A 17,446-nucleotide genomic window follows, 5' to 3' on the forward strand; every position below is an offset into this window, starting at 1 on the left:
CATTTTAATACGAAATTAACCATGGTTTTACCACAAATAAAAAAAGGTTACTATAGTTAAACCATGGTAACCACAAATTAACCATGGTTTTGCTACACTAACCATAGTTTAACCATGGTATTTGTAGTAAAACTGTGGTTATACAAATGGTAATCAATAAGCCAAAAAAAAAAAAAAACCTTGGTTAGGGCTTTTACTACAATAAAACCATGGTTAATTTTCGTAAGGGATAACATAGCAAATCCAGTGAAATGAAATACAATAGAATCTCCCTGAAACTTTCTTTATTCATTCATTCATTCATTCTGTGGTGGAGAACCTCAAGGCATGGGTGCAATAAACTGAAGAGTTTGTAAGTGATGGGAACAAACGTCTCAGGTTACTTAGTAGGGAGCGAGACACTGCGTCCTCTAGGGGTCGCTATGGGGAACGCCTCGTCGTGACCCGTGTCTGAAGCATACATTGTCAGAAATGTCTGTTTTTTTCAGCTTAACAAAAAACAAGTAGGCCTACTGTAGAACATCAATGGCCGCTGCATTGGGAGCCATAGCTTCCTTACAAGTTACCTTCACACAAAAATTAACTAAGATAGCACCTTTGGAGGACCACGCCCCTTTCAGATTTAAAGACCAAAGTTATGCATTGCTATATGTGGCCAAGGACCACAAAAATCGATTTTTCTTTTATGCCAAAAGTAGGATATTAAATATGTTAAATGTTCATGAATCATGTTCATGTTCCATTTTGTACATTTCCTACCGTAAATAGGCTAGCCTAGGCTATCAAAACTTAATTTTTTATTAGTAATAACTTCATTTGGACAACTTTAAAGGCTATTTTCTCAATATTTTGATTTTTTTGCACCCTCAGATTCCAGATTCAGATAGTTGTATCTCAGTCAAATATTGTCCTATCCTAACAAACCATACATCAATGGAAAGCTTATTTACTCTGCTTTCAGATTATGTATAAATCTCAATTTAAAAAAAATTGACCCTTATTTTGTGGTCCAGGCGGTCACATATAGCCTACTTATTATTATCTTTGGGTTATTAGGCTATGTTTATAATGCTGTTATTAAATTAATTTGATTTTGTTTTGTGTAGTGTGGAAATGAAATAAAAACAAGAACAACAACAACACACACACACACACTCACACACACTCACACACACACACACACACACACACACACACACACACACACACACACACCCCACGGGTTAAAAATATTAAAGGCATAGTTTAATTAAAATTGTGACAATATAAAACAATGATTATTAGCCCACATTTGATACCCCCAATTAATAATTTTAAACAGGCTTCCATTTTCTAAGTAGATTAACAGTTCAAAGAAGAAGTTCAAAGGTGCTGACTGTTTTTCCAAAAAAAAAAAAAATGAATTGAGGTCAGAAGACCACATTTTGTGCACACTTGATGTTTTTATGTTGCAAAATGAGGACATATATATGATTAAGTTGCTTTTAAACTTTCTCTTTGATGTTATTTTTTAATGTGATATCCGATAAATCATCCATTTAATAATATTCATATTGTAGGTATATGAATCTTTCTCATCACTTCAAATGATCCTAAAGTAGTCTAAGAGGTACTTTAAAGACAGATGACTCCTGAGATAAAGTCATATCATAGGTCAGCAACTGTGCAATCAAATGCTTTAAAGTGACAAAGGATATGAGTAACTATTGAAGGAGATTTTTGTGAATAACACAAAAAAGTGTGTATATTTTAATGTCTCTTTTCATATTCACAAAAAAAAAAGGTATTAAGGTATATTTATAAAGTTTAACATACAAATTAATGAGACATTTTGAAATGTCTTTCTTTCTTTCTTTCTTTATTTCCTCCTTTCTTTATTTATTAAATACTTGTGGTCTGTCTTTGTGGTTTAGTCAACACAAAAAAGTGTGTATATTTTAATGTCTCTTTTCATATTCACAACAGAAAAAGGTATTAAGGTATATTTATAAAGTTTAACATACAAATTAATGAGACATTTTTAAATGTCTTTCTTTCTTTCTTTATTTCCTCCTTTCTTTATTTATTAAATACTTGTGGTCTGTCTTTGTGGTTTAGTTTGCCAGTTTCACACAAACTGTAATTGTGGGACTGACACTAACCTCATTGTTTTCTTTTGTATTGTTCATTTTTCAGTTTCCATGCCTTAACGGTAAATAACTCGATCTCACAATTTATCAGGAGTTTATGTTTTCATTGTTTATTATTATTATTATTATTATAAACGCCTCTGCTTATTAATCTACTGTTATTAGTGCAATCTTTGTATTACTCTGTATCTCAGATTCACTTTATATATGTCAGTGGGTTTTCCCCAGAAACACTTTGAAGATGAAGATAGAAAGTAGCCTAAGTTTAAACGAGATCAAAAATCTGGGGCAGACAGGAAGGCTGTTCTGTGGTGTTATTTTCACACGCCATGTGAGAGGGAACGTGTGAGGAGAACATGGGTAATTCGGTCTTATTTCGTTGTTCCAGAGCCTCACATTTTTAGCTATGAATAAGTATATGTTTTAATATCAACAGATCTTGTTTAGGTGTAAAATGTATGTTTAATGAGAGGCATCATAGGGCTTAACGAAGAAGATTTACTCAATTAATGAGCGTTGTTCTCTTTTTCTCCACTGGTTTTCACATCCCTCTAACGTCAAACGTGCCTTATGTGAAGTTGTCAGCCCTGTGGATCAAGCTAGTGAAAATCTATGAGAAACACTTTGAAGATGAAGATAGAAAGTAGCCTAAGTTTAAACGAGATCAAAAATCTGGGGCAGACAGGAAGGCTGTTCTGTATTTTCACACGCTAAGCACATGTGAGAGGGAACGTGTGAGGAGAACATGGGTAATTCGGTCTTATTTCGTTGTTCCAGAGCCTCACATTTTTAGCTATGAATAAGTATATGTTTTAATATCAACAGATCTTGTTTAGGTGTAAAATGTATGTTTAATGAGAGGCATCATAGGGCTTAACGAAGAAGATTTACTCAATTAATGAGCGTTGTTCTCTTTTTCTCCACTGGTTTTCACATCCCTCTAACGTCAAACGTGCCTTATGTGAAGTTGTCAGCCCTGTGGATCAAGCTAGTGAAAATCTATGATGGAAACAGGAGAGGAGCCCAAATTGAGGAGAAATCACCGTTTTAAAAGTGCATTAGGAAAGGTTTGTTTGGTTTTCTCTTTTGACATATCCACTTCTTCCACTGCCGTTTGATGTATATCATACTGAACTACATATTTTTCAGTTTTATATTTGAATTATCATTATTCTTTAAGTCATGACTTTAAAGTTAATGTAACATCATCATATTTCATTTTATGTACAGTATGCTGTGCCCGTGGAGTAAGTGTGATAGCAGTTAACGATTGTTGATGACTAAAAAGGCGGTTTAATAAGTATGCATGTAGAAACACGCTTCAGAGTTTCACAACAGGCATAAATACCACAAATCTAGGTCATTGCCCCTTAAAAGAGCAAGGCAACTCTGAGAAAACAGGGTTGACATAAAAAGATTAGGCTTGTAACATTAAGTACCGCTCATGAGAATGCTGACTATTTACACAGATCGCAAGCTTATCATTTTCTGGTAACATTCTGTCTTGGTGGTTTTTTTAATGCCTTTGATATACGTACAGATGTTTTGACCTGTTTTATGTGACCTCTTTAAAAAGGGACGATGGTATGGAAGGCAACCCACTTTTTGTTCGGACTATATGCTGGTTTGCTTCATGCTAATGCATTTGAGAGAACGGAGAAGACGGGAGAAGAGACTTAAGGACTAGGCATGAAGTGTGGAGAAAAATATTCACTGATCATCATAGAAACCCAGAACAAGAAAGGCATGAAATGGATTTTTTCATCAGAGTCTGGCAGGTGGTCTTTCTTCTCCTTTTCAGCGGCAAATTCTGCGGTGAGTAAAGTCATTGAGATTATATTTGTTTTACATTGGAATGTTTTTAAATGAATAGTGTTTTCTCTCTCTGCTCAGACTGCTACAGAGTCAGTTGTGTTGGAAAGCTGATAGTAGATTCAGATGTTATCCACCTGGGCTCCAACTTGACTGTAGGCTGCCAATCAAACACTGAGCACTGTGGGAGACACTTTGCCATAGTCTTCAATGGAGAGACCATTTTCGAAACAATTAATTGCTCTGTAATAAAAACACAGATAGTTATCAATCAGCCCAGATTTTGGCTACTCTGCAAGGTGAAGGAGGGAGACACATGGCACACTGTTTGCGGCCAAGATTTCAAGGCTGGCTGTAAGTTCATGTTATCTGTATTCGAACGCTCTGCATCATAGATGCAAGAACAAATATATTATTATGTTAAAATCTCTGGTTTTATTCAAGTACAACTCAATCTGACTCAATCTGATTTGAAGGGTTAAATAGCTTAAGGCGCTTAAGAAAGAGACATCTGCACATATGTGACCCTGGACCACAAAACCAGTCTTAAGAGTCACTTGTAGCAATAGCCAAAAATACATTGTATGGGTCAAAATTATTGATTTTTCTTTTATGCCAAAAATCATTAGGATATTAAGTAAAGATCATGTTCCATGAAGATATTTTGTAAATTTCCTACTGTAAATATATTAAAACTTAATTTTTGATTAGTAATATGCATTGCTAAGAACTTCTTTTGGACAACTTTAAAGGCGATTTTCTCAGTATTTAGATTTTTTGCACCCTCAGATTCCAGATTTTCATATAGTTGTATCGGCCAAATATTGTCCTATCCTAACAAACCATACATCAATGGAAAGCTTATTTATTCAGCTTTCATGTGGTGTATAAATCTCAATTTCGAAAAAAAAATTGACCCTTATGACTAGTTTTGTGGTCCAGGGTCACATATGTTAATGATTAACAGATCATACATGAAATATACATTAAAAATGTATGAATCAAAACTCTGTGATATTTATGATATTCATCAACTGTTAATTCCCTACATGTTTCTTATTTGGTTAAAAATGCTAGTTAGTTGTATACATTCTGTACAATTAACCAGATTTTGATTAAGAATATCCAGCTATTAATTAATTTTCTGCTTCAGACCCTCCAGGTAACCCGAAATTCAGCTGCGTCACATACCAAAATTCGGAGTATGTTAACTGCTCTCTAGTGGTTACAACTGAGACATATTTATTTACCAATTTCACAGTGACATTTCAGTAAGTATGTCAAATTTTCTTATTTTAACAGTTTGATAACATCAAGGTGCTTTATCATATATCCGATATTTATCATATCATAGAAACTTTGTAAAAAAAAAAAAAAAAATGTTGTTCAAATATAGAGTTAAAGATCAAAATAGCCTTTCTTGTGTTTAATCTTTCTTTAATGTCTTTCTTCCATGCAAAGCAACAGCACATCCCAGTTCCTCCAGTATGCGATGAACAAAGACAGCCATGTCTCTATTCCACGATCGCTGTTTGTTGAGAACATGACCTATAAAGTCCATGTAAGAGGTCACAATGCATTAGGAGAGTCACACTCTACTTTCAACTTCTCGATCTGGGACATTGGTAAGAGACTAAATTACAAACACTTACTAATTTCTGAAGCACTTTCTCATTTTGATCATATCATGAGCTCTTGATTGTTTAATCTTATTCTTTCGCTCAGTGAAAGTGGTATGAATTTTGATGTACCAAATGTGCATAGATGTGTTTAGCTGAATCATGTGTTTTGACATTGTTTTTGTTCAGTAATTCCAAGCACTCCAGATATAACACGAGTTGTGTTTGAAAATGGCACTCTTTCTCCTACAATATGCTGGAATGGCTCAGAAGATATTTTGAAACCAATTTTGAGGTTCAGAGAAGCACATGATAACCAGGACTGGGTGAGAATCAAATACTGATTTCTTATATAAGAAGGATTTGTGAAAAATGTGTTCTGGTTAAAGGAATAGTTCATCCAAAAATGAATATTTGCTGAGAATTTACTCACCCTCAGGCTATCCAAGAAGTAGATGAGTTTGTTTCTTCATAGGAACATTGGGTTTGGAAAAGACTAACATTACTTGCTCCTCTGCATAGAATAGGTGGAGTCAGAATGAGAGTTCATACAGCTGATAAAATCACCATAATCCACACTACTTCGACTACAGTCAATCAATTAATTAATGCCTTGTGAAGTGAAAAGCTGTGTGTTTGTAAGAAACAAATCCATCATTAAGGCATTTTAATTTTAAGCCGTCATTTCCATAATCCATAATAACACTTCCTGCAGTGAAAAAGTTCATCCCATGTTGTTCTCTAAAATCAAAATCTACTGAAATATTTGTTTAGAACTGTTTTGGACTGTGTTGGGCTTGATCTGTGTATATTTCTCTCCTGATTCAGACGAGATGAGAAAGTAATACTATAGAGGACTCATATTTTAGCTAGAAGCAATGGTTTAAAGTTAAAAGTATCTTAATGATGGATTACAAATCTTACAAATATGCAGCTTTTTGCTTCCCATGACGTTAATTGATGGACTGGAGTTGTGTGGATTACTTGTGGATTATTGTGATGTTTTTATCAGCTGTTTGGACTCTCATTCTGACGGCACCCATTTACTGCAATGGATCCATTGGTGAGTGATGTAATGCTCCAAATCCCCAAATCTGTTCTGATGAAGAAAAAATTCATCTATATCTTGAATGTCCTGAGGGTGAGTATTTTCATTTTTGGGTGAACTGTTCTTCTGAAAGCAAGCCATCCATTAGCTGTCTTAGATATTTTTGCTATCATTTTTGATCAGGGCCAGGGAAGTGTGAAGGAGCTCCAAGCTGGATGTATTTTGATGCAGGAAGCATTAGAACCGTTGACGCCCTATCAGTTTGAGCTGAGAGTGTGTGTTACTTCAACAAACTGCAGCATGTGGAGTCATCCCTTCAATATAGCCAGCCCAGGAATTGGTAATTCCTTTTTATTCACATTTATCATGTGAATTTTAGTTTTATCAGCATATTGTTTTGACAAAAAATTGTTTTATATGTTCTAGCACCATCACACAAACTTGATGTGTGGAGAGTCATCAACAGGACCAGTACTCATGGAGCTCTGAATGTCACAGTGTTGTGGAAGGTAACAGCACCACCTACTGGACAGATAAATCAAAGATTTCAAACAAAGGAAAAACTGTGTATAACATAAATTACTGTCAAACAGTTTGGGGTTGGTAAGATTTTTTATGTTTTTGAAATAATTTGGCACTCAAGCAACTCATAAAAAAATAGTTTTTTTTTTGTGGAAACTGTGATACTTTTTTCAGGATTCTTTAAAGAATAAAATGTTAAAAAGAACAACATTTATTTTACATTTTATTTGAAATTTTTAAGTAAAGTAAAAATTAAAAGTCTTTACTTTCTTAAGTAAGTCTTTACTGTCACTTTTGATCAATTAAATGAATAAAAGTATTAATTTCTTTAAAAAAAATATCTCTGACCTCAAACTTTTCAATGTTACTTTATATTATATGGCACCTTAAATGTCAACCTCTTTTTAGAAATCTAAACATTTCCATTTACGCAAAAGAGTTTGCATGGTCATTGTCACATATTTTCTTAGTGATTAGTGACTCACAAATCTTAAATATTTCTTATTCATTTTAATTTTGTGAAATTCTGGTCTGAAATATTAGTGTTATTCACAGAAGTAGCTTTCTTTTAATCAATCTCTTAAATGCGTCAATTCTGTGAGTGAATAAACTACTTAGCATTTCTTGACATTGCTTGACATGTTTAGCAGCCCACATTAATTCATGCACACCAAGTACTATTTGTCATAAAAATGTCATTATTTATTCACCTTCATGTTGTCCCAAAATAAAGGTTCTTTATTTGAATCAATGGTTCTATGAAGAACCTTTAACATCCATGGAACCTTTCCATTTGACAAAGGGATTTTTATAGTGGAAAAAGGTTCTTTAGATTATCAAAATGTCCTAGAAAGTGGTTCTTTTAAGAACCAATTACTGAAGGATTGTTTGGGGAACCCAAAATGGCTCTTCTATGGTATTGCTTCGAAAACCCCTCTTTGGAACCATAATTTTTAAAAGTGCATATCACTTTCTTTCTGTGGAGCATTAGGTATTAGTCTGTACACTGTACTCCAGGTATTTTGAAGACTCGTGATAGATTTATGTGAGGAACAGACAGAAAATTAAAGGGAAAATTCTCTCATCATTTACTCACCCTTAAGCTGTCCCAGATGTATGTGACTTTCTTTCTTCTGTGGAACACAAATGGAGATTTTTATAAAAGCATCCATAATATGCTAAATGGTAATAGTTGGTGCTAAAAAAAACATGCAAAGCAAACATGACGGTAATCCATAAGACTACAATTGTTAGTTGAGTGTAAGAAAAAAAATTATATTTTACATTTTTTAAACTATAAACCATAATAAGAGAATTTTTGGGTGGACTATCTCTTTATTTCTCCGTCCCACTCAAGAATCGAGTTTGTGAACTAGATCAGTCCAGTCTGAGAATGAATCACTCAATTCAGTTTGTGAACCATATTTCAGTTCATTGAAAGAACTGACTAAAAAGAATGTCAGTATCATGTCATATAGGGGGGGGGGGCACTATCACAGGCCTTTGTCCTCAACATGAACTCACTTGATGACTATTTATTTCTCCTTCTTCTTACAGCGCTATACACCAGAATATTACAGTGGAGATTTGTTACATTACAAGTTATCTTGTAAAGAAGAAGGCAAGATCCATGAACTGAATTGCCCAGCTCACGTCACTCGTCAAACTCTTCAGCTGAACGCAGCAGAAGTTAACGTCAGTGCTGTGACAGCAGCAGGTTCCTCCCCACCTGCACCTGTCAGCTTGATATATACAGGTGAGAGTTTATTATTTAATTTATTTTATGTTTTTTAGTTTTTAGTTTTGTAGGATACACAGAAAGTGTTCATTTACAAGACATCTATACATGAGCTTAGTCTAAATGAAAATGTGATATTATTTTCTGTGCGTGTGTCACAGGTAAACCAGCCCCCATGATAACACATTTAGTTCCAGCAGCAGGGGGCAGTGTGCTTCTAGCGTGGGACGTGTCTCATTACAGTGAGGAGATGGAGGGCATTCTGGGATTTGTTGTGCAGTGGCAACAGAGTACAATGCACTTAGAATGGAAGAGATTAGGAAAAGACTATAATTTTACATTCCTACAAGGTAAGAGTTTTTCTAAATCTAGTGATGTTGATCTTAACATCTAAGGATTAAAATAATAAAAATGGTTAAAAAACGCAGCATAAGATGTTATGCAGATTAATGTAGTTCATGTAATGGTGTTCATTATTAAAGTTTCATTATAAAGTCCTTAAACAATTCTGAACTTGTTCTTGCAGGTATGCGAGCCGGTGTCTTGTATAACATTTCTTTATATACTGAAGAAGCCAGTGGAGTTTCAGCCCCTGCATTTGTTCAGGTTTACGCAAAGGAAGAGAGTAAGTACATGTTCGCTATATTTGCAGTTTCTCTCTCTTGCTTGTTTTCTATTTTAACATATTTTGAAATGTAATTTATTCCTATTTTTTAGTATTTCCTTTTTTAATTTTTTTTTTTTTTTTTTTGATGAATAGAAAGTTTTGAACCTTAGTAAACATTTTCCATACCTGTTCATGTTTACGTGTTACACTTCATATCAAGTTCGGATGAGGTTTTTCCATATTTATAATAAATAACTAAGTTTAATTATATCTGACTCAGATAAATTAGAAATTTAATTAACATTATTACGATTACTAATACGTCATAGATGTTTTAGGCTAAACTTTTTTTTTTTAACAAAAGAGCAGTAAACAAAAAGCGTTACGATAATCTCTGCTCTCCCTCTAAATTGCCACAAGAGGGCAGTGACAGATAATTTGTCAAAAGAAGTCAGTTTATGAGTTTATTAAATACAGTAGCATTTTAAAAAGTTCAAGTTTTTTTTTATTATTATTATTTTTAAATCCTGCTCAGTGACTGAAGGGTCACTTAATCTCTTAATCTACTCTATTGTTTATTTTTCAGAGCCTCTAGCTGGTCCAGGTGTATCAATTACCAATACAGGGGAAAAAAATATTTTGATTCAATGGGATGAGCTTAATCAAGATAAACAAAGGGGATTTATCACAAACTACACCATTTACTTCCAGAGACAAAGAGACAAGAGACTTCTTCAGAACCGTGAGTAAAACAGCTGTGTGTGAGTGTGTTGAGCTGTGGTTTGTGTCAGTGTGCCTGAGGGGAGGAGTCACATGGTTTGTCACACAGAATCAGAACTTTAGTTTGTTCCTTAACACTGTCTCAATATAAAAACCGATGATTTTTTTTGTTGTTGTTTTTTCACAACCCCTCAGGTGTCTTTAACCTCACCCCACAAGTGATGCAGTGCACCTTTGTGCATTTAGCAGAGTGGAAAGACTTTACCTGTCTTTGGTTTGAGACTCATCACTGTCACACCCACAGTTTGACAGCAGGGTTTTCCACCATTTACTGAAAGAGTTCACATCCTCTTCCAGTAACCCCACTCCCCTACACTTCTACATAACTGGTCTAAAACTGATGTTCTGCGTGTTGCAGAACTATGACCGCAAAACATTTAGTGTAAATAAGTTAAGGATCCCTTACCAAAAAGTAGTATACTTCAAGTTTATTTTAGTAAGTATACTTAAGTAAAGTTCAAGTATATTTTTAAGTATACTTTATGTAGTAAGTATACAAATATCAGTGTACTAGTAGTATACTTGTAAGTGTACTATTTCAATACTCCTTGGGACTAAATTGGCCCACTTTCTAGTATATAAAAGTATACTTTTAAGTATACTTTAAGTATAACAGTAGTAAACTTTGAGTACACAACTAGTTTACATCAAAATGTGTAGTTTGTACTGCAACTATACTAAAAGTGAACTTTTAGGTATACTGATAGTTTACTAATTAAATACTTGTAGTAGCATTTTTAGTACACTTTGAAGTATAGTCTCAGTAAACTACTAGTTTAGTAGTTTTATACTGCAAGTATACTCGTAAGTTTTCTTTAAGTGAACTTTACATCATACTTTAAGTATACTACTATGTCCCTATTTAGGTATTAATTTGTATATATTTTGTTAAAACACGGATTCTAGGAACACAAGTATAGCTCAAATATATTTAGACTTTTTCTAAGTATAAGTCAGGTATACTTAAATGTCATTTTAAGTATATTTCTGAGAAGTACATAAAAAGTAGACTAAAAGTATACTTTCCTATTCCTAGTTTAAAAGAAGTATACTAATAGTACACTTAAATAAACTTCTTTTTCGTAAGGGATTTTAGTAGCAACTAACATGGGAACCAGTTTTTAAAAAGGTTTTATATCGTGTTGCATTGGTGGATTATTTAAAATCCATAACCAATGTCCATGCTTTTAAAATTCTATACCAGCATAAGCCTGAGCTGCTAGTTTTAGCTGGACTTCCAGCCTGGCCAATGTTTAACTAGTTTAGCTGGGCGGCCAGCTAATCTACTAGTTTCACCAGCTAAAACATTGCACAATACCCCATATAAAGCCAACCAACAGACCAGCTCAAACCAGCTTAGTTTTTTTTTTTGGTCTGTCATACCCTGATGCAACAACATATGAAACTGAGTATAAAGCAAGCTTCGCCAGGTTGAGAGAGAAGCATAAACCTGCTAAAACCATCTTAAAAAACATCTTAAAACTGCTATCTTAAATAACCAGCCAGCAACCAGCTGTTTGGGGTCTATAAGATTTTTTACAAATATTTTACTCTCACCAAGGCTGCATTTACAGTATTTGATCAAAAATGCAGTAAAAATATTAACTATTTAAAATAACTGTTTTCAATTTTATTATGATTTAAAATGTAATTTATTCCTTTAATAGTCATGCTGAATTTTCAGCCATTAAACCAGTCTTCAGTGTCATATGATCCTTCAGAAATCATTCTAATATGTTGATTTAGTGCTCAAGAAACATTTATTATTATTATCAATATTGAAAATGTTGTGCTGCTTAATATTTTTGAGGAAACCATGATCTTTTTTTTTCAGGATTCTTTCAAAAGAACATCATTTATTAGAAAAAAAGAAAGAGTGGTTGTACTATAATTTTATTTAGGGCTGTTGTGCTGTTTTAAATATCCAGTTAAACTTGATCTACAGCAGTTTGTCTAAGATTGTTGTTGTTGTTGTTTATTGCTGTGTTCAGGTAATATTGTACTACTGCACAAAAAAAAAATGTAGAGGTGTTGGAAAAAAGATGTCACCCTCAAAGGGACAGGCCCACATATCAGTTTGAACTGAAACTGAAAACTATTCATGGATGGGCTTCACATGCTTAAGATGACTTTCAATTTCTAACGTTATAAAATACTTGTGACACAAAATTATTGGAGAGTAAAGTGCGGTGTATATGTTCGTGGGCATTCATATGCCCTGTCTGATCCTGCTGGGCATCAGTGTATTCACATATTCTCTAGAGTCTCACCAGAATCTCTCGAGGGCCTCTGTCTTCTGTCATTTCTGTGTCTTCAAAGTTACAGCTCCGGCTGGCGCGAATGAGACCCAGCAGCTATTCTTAACATGTGGCTTCAGGCATGACAGGAAGTAGAGACAACAGCGGAAAGCATGTGGCTATGTGCAAATGTTTCTGTCTCCAACATAAGCTACTCTAACCAAGCTGTTAAACAGACAACAGTAACTAAAAAATGTCTGTTATTATCCAGTGGCATAACGGTGTTGTCAAAAAACGCAGAACAGACAAAAAAGTACATAACGACTTTTTGTCAGTGTTAAATATCTCCACCCTGCTGAACAGTTACATGTGCATTGTAACTTTGATGTTTCATTCTACAGAGTTACTCTTAGATCTCTGACCCTTAACCATGAAACCTGGCTCAAATACAAATTGTCAGTCAACTAACTAGTCATTGCTAAAGTAGAGTGTGAGTGATGCAGATGAATGTTTGATATTATTTTCTGCTGAAAGAAACATCCTGGAAACACTCTTCATCTCCTTATGTTTTATGTGTTCTTGCAGAAACTGTGCCTAATGCATTTCCTAGACGTTTGAGTTGGGAGCTGCAAGGCCAACAGGAGTGTGTCGAAATCCTTGTCTCTGCATGGAATTCTGCGGGTGAAGGTCCCAAAGGAAAACCTGCCACTTGCTGTTGTCACAGCAAACTGTCATACAAAACTGGTTCAGACAAGACAACAGGTGCCTTTCCTTATGAAATAGATGAGAAGGATCAAAGATCATTGGAAAAAAAGTAGTGTTGGATTAGCTAAGTATAGAAACGTTGACCTTAAAATCACAGTTTGACCAAAATGAATAATACAAACATGGATATTTCCAGAAAGTCTCTGCAGAAATGATTAACAAGCAGGGAAGAGTGTTTGAAAGTACAATATTGGACAAAAAAGATGTGCAGATGTGATGTTGCTATATAAAAAAAATTGAATTCTTCCATCTTCATTTACTCATCCTCATGTAGTTCCAAAACTGTACAACTTTCTTTGTCTGTGGAACAAAAGAAGATATTTCGAAGACTGTTTTTGTCCATAGAGTGAAAGTCATTGAGATCCAAAATAGCACTGGACCACACTGACTTTCATTGTATGAATAAAAAAAGCTGAGACATGTTTAATATTTGTTGTGTTCTACTGATGAAGGAAAGTCATACTGTTCCTTTAAGAGAATCAGCACAAGGTTCAGTGCACATTCTGACTACAATATTACTCATTTTGTAGGGTATGGGTTAGAGTTGCATGCCGTGCATACATACAAGACACTGAATAATAGTCATGCATTATTCATAGAGTATGCACTTATAAAGTCATTTCAAATATATTAGGAACAGTTAATGCATAATTGTTCAAACAATATTATATCATGTGTTTATCTTAATGTGCTTAATGTATTTCCAGGTGGAATGATAGCTGGAATTTGTTTGGCTGCTGCTGTTCCTATGGTGATCCTGGCCAACCTGATGTACCTAAAATGTGTGCGGCAAAGGTGACGTGCTGAACTGAGGGTTTTGGTTTTACTAAGTGTCTGCACTTTCTTTTGTGCAAGTAGTTTCACAATGTGGCTCATGCCTGTAGTCTTTCATAATGTTACAGTCACAGACAGTGTGAATGTAATAACATTGTGTAAGTTAGATGTGTGTTTATGTTTAACTGTTACTTTTATTTCTCAAAACTCTCTTTACAGAATGATGAAAATGTGCATGTCCATTGGAGTCTCTTGGATTTTCGAAAATCTACCAAAATTTGATAACAGCAATGCTATAAAACTACTAAAGGTAATGGTGTTTATTTATACAGGGTCATTTTAGTTAAATGTTACAATCAACATGCAGTATTATGAGTTTGGAGGCCTTCTCTAAGACCCATGCAATACAAGTGATCTTGTGATGTGAGTTTGTTAGTAGCTCACAAGGTTGGAGGGGGTTACCTTCTAATTCAAAGGTCAGGCATGTTGCGTTTAAATAGAAGTACTCTATTTTCACTCTTCTGAAGCATACCGAACTTCAGGAGACCACAGAAGCTCAACATAACAGCTGAATATCTGCTGGCATCAATTGTATTTGAGAAAAGCAGCAACTGGACAAGTATATTGAAGCGGTGTCCTGTTTGGCATGTGGGCGGAAGGCCTGAAAATGGAACCTTTCAAAAATAGAAAACATTTAATATTTTTGAGAATATTTTCCACCAGAATTTCCCCCACTATGAAGCACAGTAGCAGAAATGTCATGGTTATACATGTCCTCTGAACTTTGATTATACGAAACTGTAAAATAAGAGTGCCAATGTTCATATTTAACACAATAACAGAGTTATGAAGTGGTTATTAACCTTTCTGAGGCCTTACCCAAAGTTTATGCCTGTTATATATGGAGGTTTGGTTGCTAAAACTATTATTTGTTGTCAATATATAACTCACTGGTGGCTATGCACAACTATTGGAAATGGGGTTGTAAAAAAGAGTTGACCACACAAGCTAAAACCATCAATGATTTGATTCACACGAACAGTGGAATGGAAAAAGTAGAATCCAGAAATGCGAAAACTGTGTGAACAACCCCTAATAATCTTGATTGTACTTAAAGAGATAGTTCACCCAAAAATCCAATTTCTGTCATTAATTACTCACCCTCATGTCATTCCAAACCAATAAGACCTTTGTTCATCTTCGAAACACAAATTAAGATACTTTTGATGAAATCCGAGAGCTTTCTGACCATGCATAGACAGCAATGGAACTAATACATTCAAGGAAGAATTGTTGAATAAAGTTGTTATTTTTGTTTTCTTTGCACACAAAAATTATTCTTGTAGCTTCGTAAAATTACAGTTGAATAACTAATGTCACATGGACTATTTTACCGATGTCCTTGCTACCTTTCTGGGCCTGGGAACATTTCAGTTGCATTGCTGTCTATGGAGGCTCAGAAAGCTCTGATTTCATCAAAAATATCTTGATTTGTGTTCCGAAGATGGACAAAGGACTTATGGGTTTGGAATGACATGAGGATGAGTACTTAATGACAGAATTTTCATTTTTGGGTGAACTAATCCTTTAACATATTGATATGCATTAAAATTGATACAATATTGCACCTGTTATTTCAAAAACAGGTTGAATTGCAGGAGCTACATTGTCTTCATACTGCATCTCCATATACTTGTTAATACCATTTTTTTTGCTCTCAGGATGACAGCCATGGCCCTTGGGGAGCTCTTCCTGGAGACAACGATCCTCCTTTAACTCCCATTGAGGAAGTCAGTCTGTCTTTGGAGAGACAAGACTCTTATCCAACTGTGCTTCATGTCACAGAAACACCCACAACGAATCTGTTTTGTATTGATTCTCCTTATAAACCTCAGTTATTGACAGCTTCACAGAGAAATGAAGACTTCTCTGAGACTACAGATGAGGAGCTAAAGGAGGAGGACCAAATCCCTTTCTTGGCGTCGCCATCACATCATGACTTCAGTTGGGATTTATCCTGTATTCCCGTGATACATGGACGTCTTAATAGCTTCTTAGCTATGGATGGAGCGCTGGGCTCTTTGGGCATTTTTGAAGATCTCCTTGCTCCCCCTAAGAAAGCTTCCAATAAGGATGGAGGAGTGGAAGAGAATGAGAGGATTGTAGAAACAGGAGATATAGACCAGAGCACTTTCACAAGTCAAACTGTACTACCCAATGACCTGGAGAGCTGCCTCAGAGGGCATGTCTTTAATTCCAGCCCATACTCCCCACAAGGGCTTTGCCATAGTTTTTCAGTTCTAGAAGAGGGTTAGGCACTCAAATATCATGCGGCAAGAGTACATCTGAACTATATTCACATGGATGTGATTTGGCCATAAACACAAACATATACAGGATCTTACATGACATCTTCTTGTACATAAAGCATTACGTTTTTTTCAGTGATTTAACAGTGATGATAGACTATTTTCTTTATATTGTCTGCATATACAGTGTGGCTTTAGTCAGATCTAAATCACTTTGTGGTTTCTGCATACTCTGAGGATAGTGTCTAAAGTAAGCTGTACTGTATGTTGCTGATCGATTTATTCATAGGAACTTCTTCCTCTTGAATACTACTCTGACACAAAAGAAAAGACACATGCCACACTGCACTTTTTTCTGCTTAATTGTACTGAATGTGCACTTGTAGTGTACTTCAAATCCTAAAAGTGTATTTAAAAAAACTGTACTTGGAGATTATATAATATTTACTAAATAAAAGGCCACTTAAAGGTCAAGTATGTAGTTTTTGCGATACTAGTGTCACCTAGCGGAATCACAAAAATAAAACATATTTTTGAAAAACTTTTGCAAATTCCCTTAAGATTATACTTACCTTTATAGTATGTTATATGTTATCTGGTGCTTGAAAGTAAAGAGTTAACATTTGCTGCAAAAACTTGAGCTTACATTACCCGTCAAGACAAATTTCAGCAAGTTCAGCATCTCAATGTACAGTAGTCAATGAACTGTAAACTTGGTTAAGAGAATGTATTTTGACAAAAAAAAAACTTAAACACTTTCATGATTATGTTACACACTTGTTACACACTTAAGTGCAGTCAAGACAAATACAATTAAAGTGCATAAAATGTCCTACTTAAGTGGGTGAAAAAAGCACTTACATTCAACTAATTACATTAAATGTACATTTAAACCCTAATACCATTTAATTTCATTGTGATTAACATGCAATTAAGTGTCCAAAAACATTACATTCATATCGCACTTAAGTATATTATTTTAAAGTAAATTATTTCATTAAAAGTATGCTAATGTGTACTTCTTTTCAAGGAAAATTGAGATGAAAGGTCATCAGATCAAATAAGAATACTGAAGACAAGTAATTTATTCAACAAAGGTTTAAAAA

At 34.6% G+C, this 17,446-nt stretch overlaps 1 protein-coding gene across 4 annotated transcripts; it reads left to right on the forward strand.

Moving 5' to 3' along the window:
• Window positions 1-3,515: 3,515 nt before the first annotated feature.
• Window positions 3,516-16,870, forward strand: LOC107684101 (interleukin-23 receptor-like). 4 transcript variants are annotated; one of them, XM_016480300.1, is made up of 16 exons: window positions 3,516-3,620; window positions 3,706-3,944; window positions 4,023-4,295; window positions 5,095-5,212; window positions 5,403-5,566; window positions 5,750-5,886; window positions 6,792-6,948; window positions 7,035-7,117; window positions 8,688-8,886; window positions 9,030-9,218; window positions 9,395-9,493; window positions 10,062-10,217; window positions 13,078-13,254; window positions 13,965-14,052; window positions 14,251-14,341; window positions 15,753-16,870. In XM_016480300.1, the coding sequence occupies exons 2-16, from the start codon at window positions 3,881-3,883 to the stop codon at window positions 16,344-16,346; spliced, it is 2,589 nt and encodes an 862-aa protein (XP_016335786.1). In that variant the 5' UTR covers window positions 3,516-3,620; window positions 3,706-3,880; the 3' UTR covers window positions 16,347-16,870. The 4 variants fall into 4 exon arrangements, with proteins under 4 accessions (XP_016335786.1, XP_016335796.1, XP_016335805.1 ...); XM_016480310.1 differs by having other exon boundaries at window positions 13,078-13,248; window positions 13,962-14,052; XM_016480319.1 differs by having other exon boundaries at window positions 6,798-6,948.
• Window positions 16,871-17,446: the final 576 nt, after the last annotated feature.

The sequence above is a fragment of the Sinocyclocheilus anshuiensis genome, unplaced genomic scaffold, assembly GCF_001515605.1.
Source record: "Sinocyclocheilus anshuiensis isolate Anshui unplaced genomic scaffold, SAMN03320099.WGS_v1.1 scaffold629, whole genome shotgun sequence".
NCBI classification, from domain to species: Eukaryota; Metazoa; Chordata; class Actinopteri; order Cypriniformes; family Cyprinidae; genus Sinocyclocheilus; species Sinocyclocheilus anshuiensis.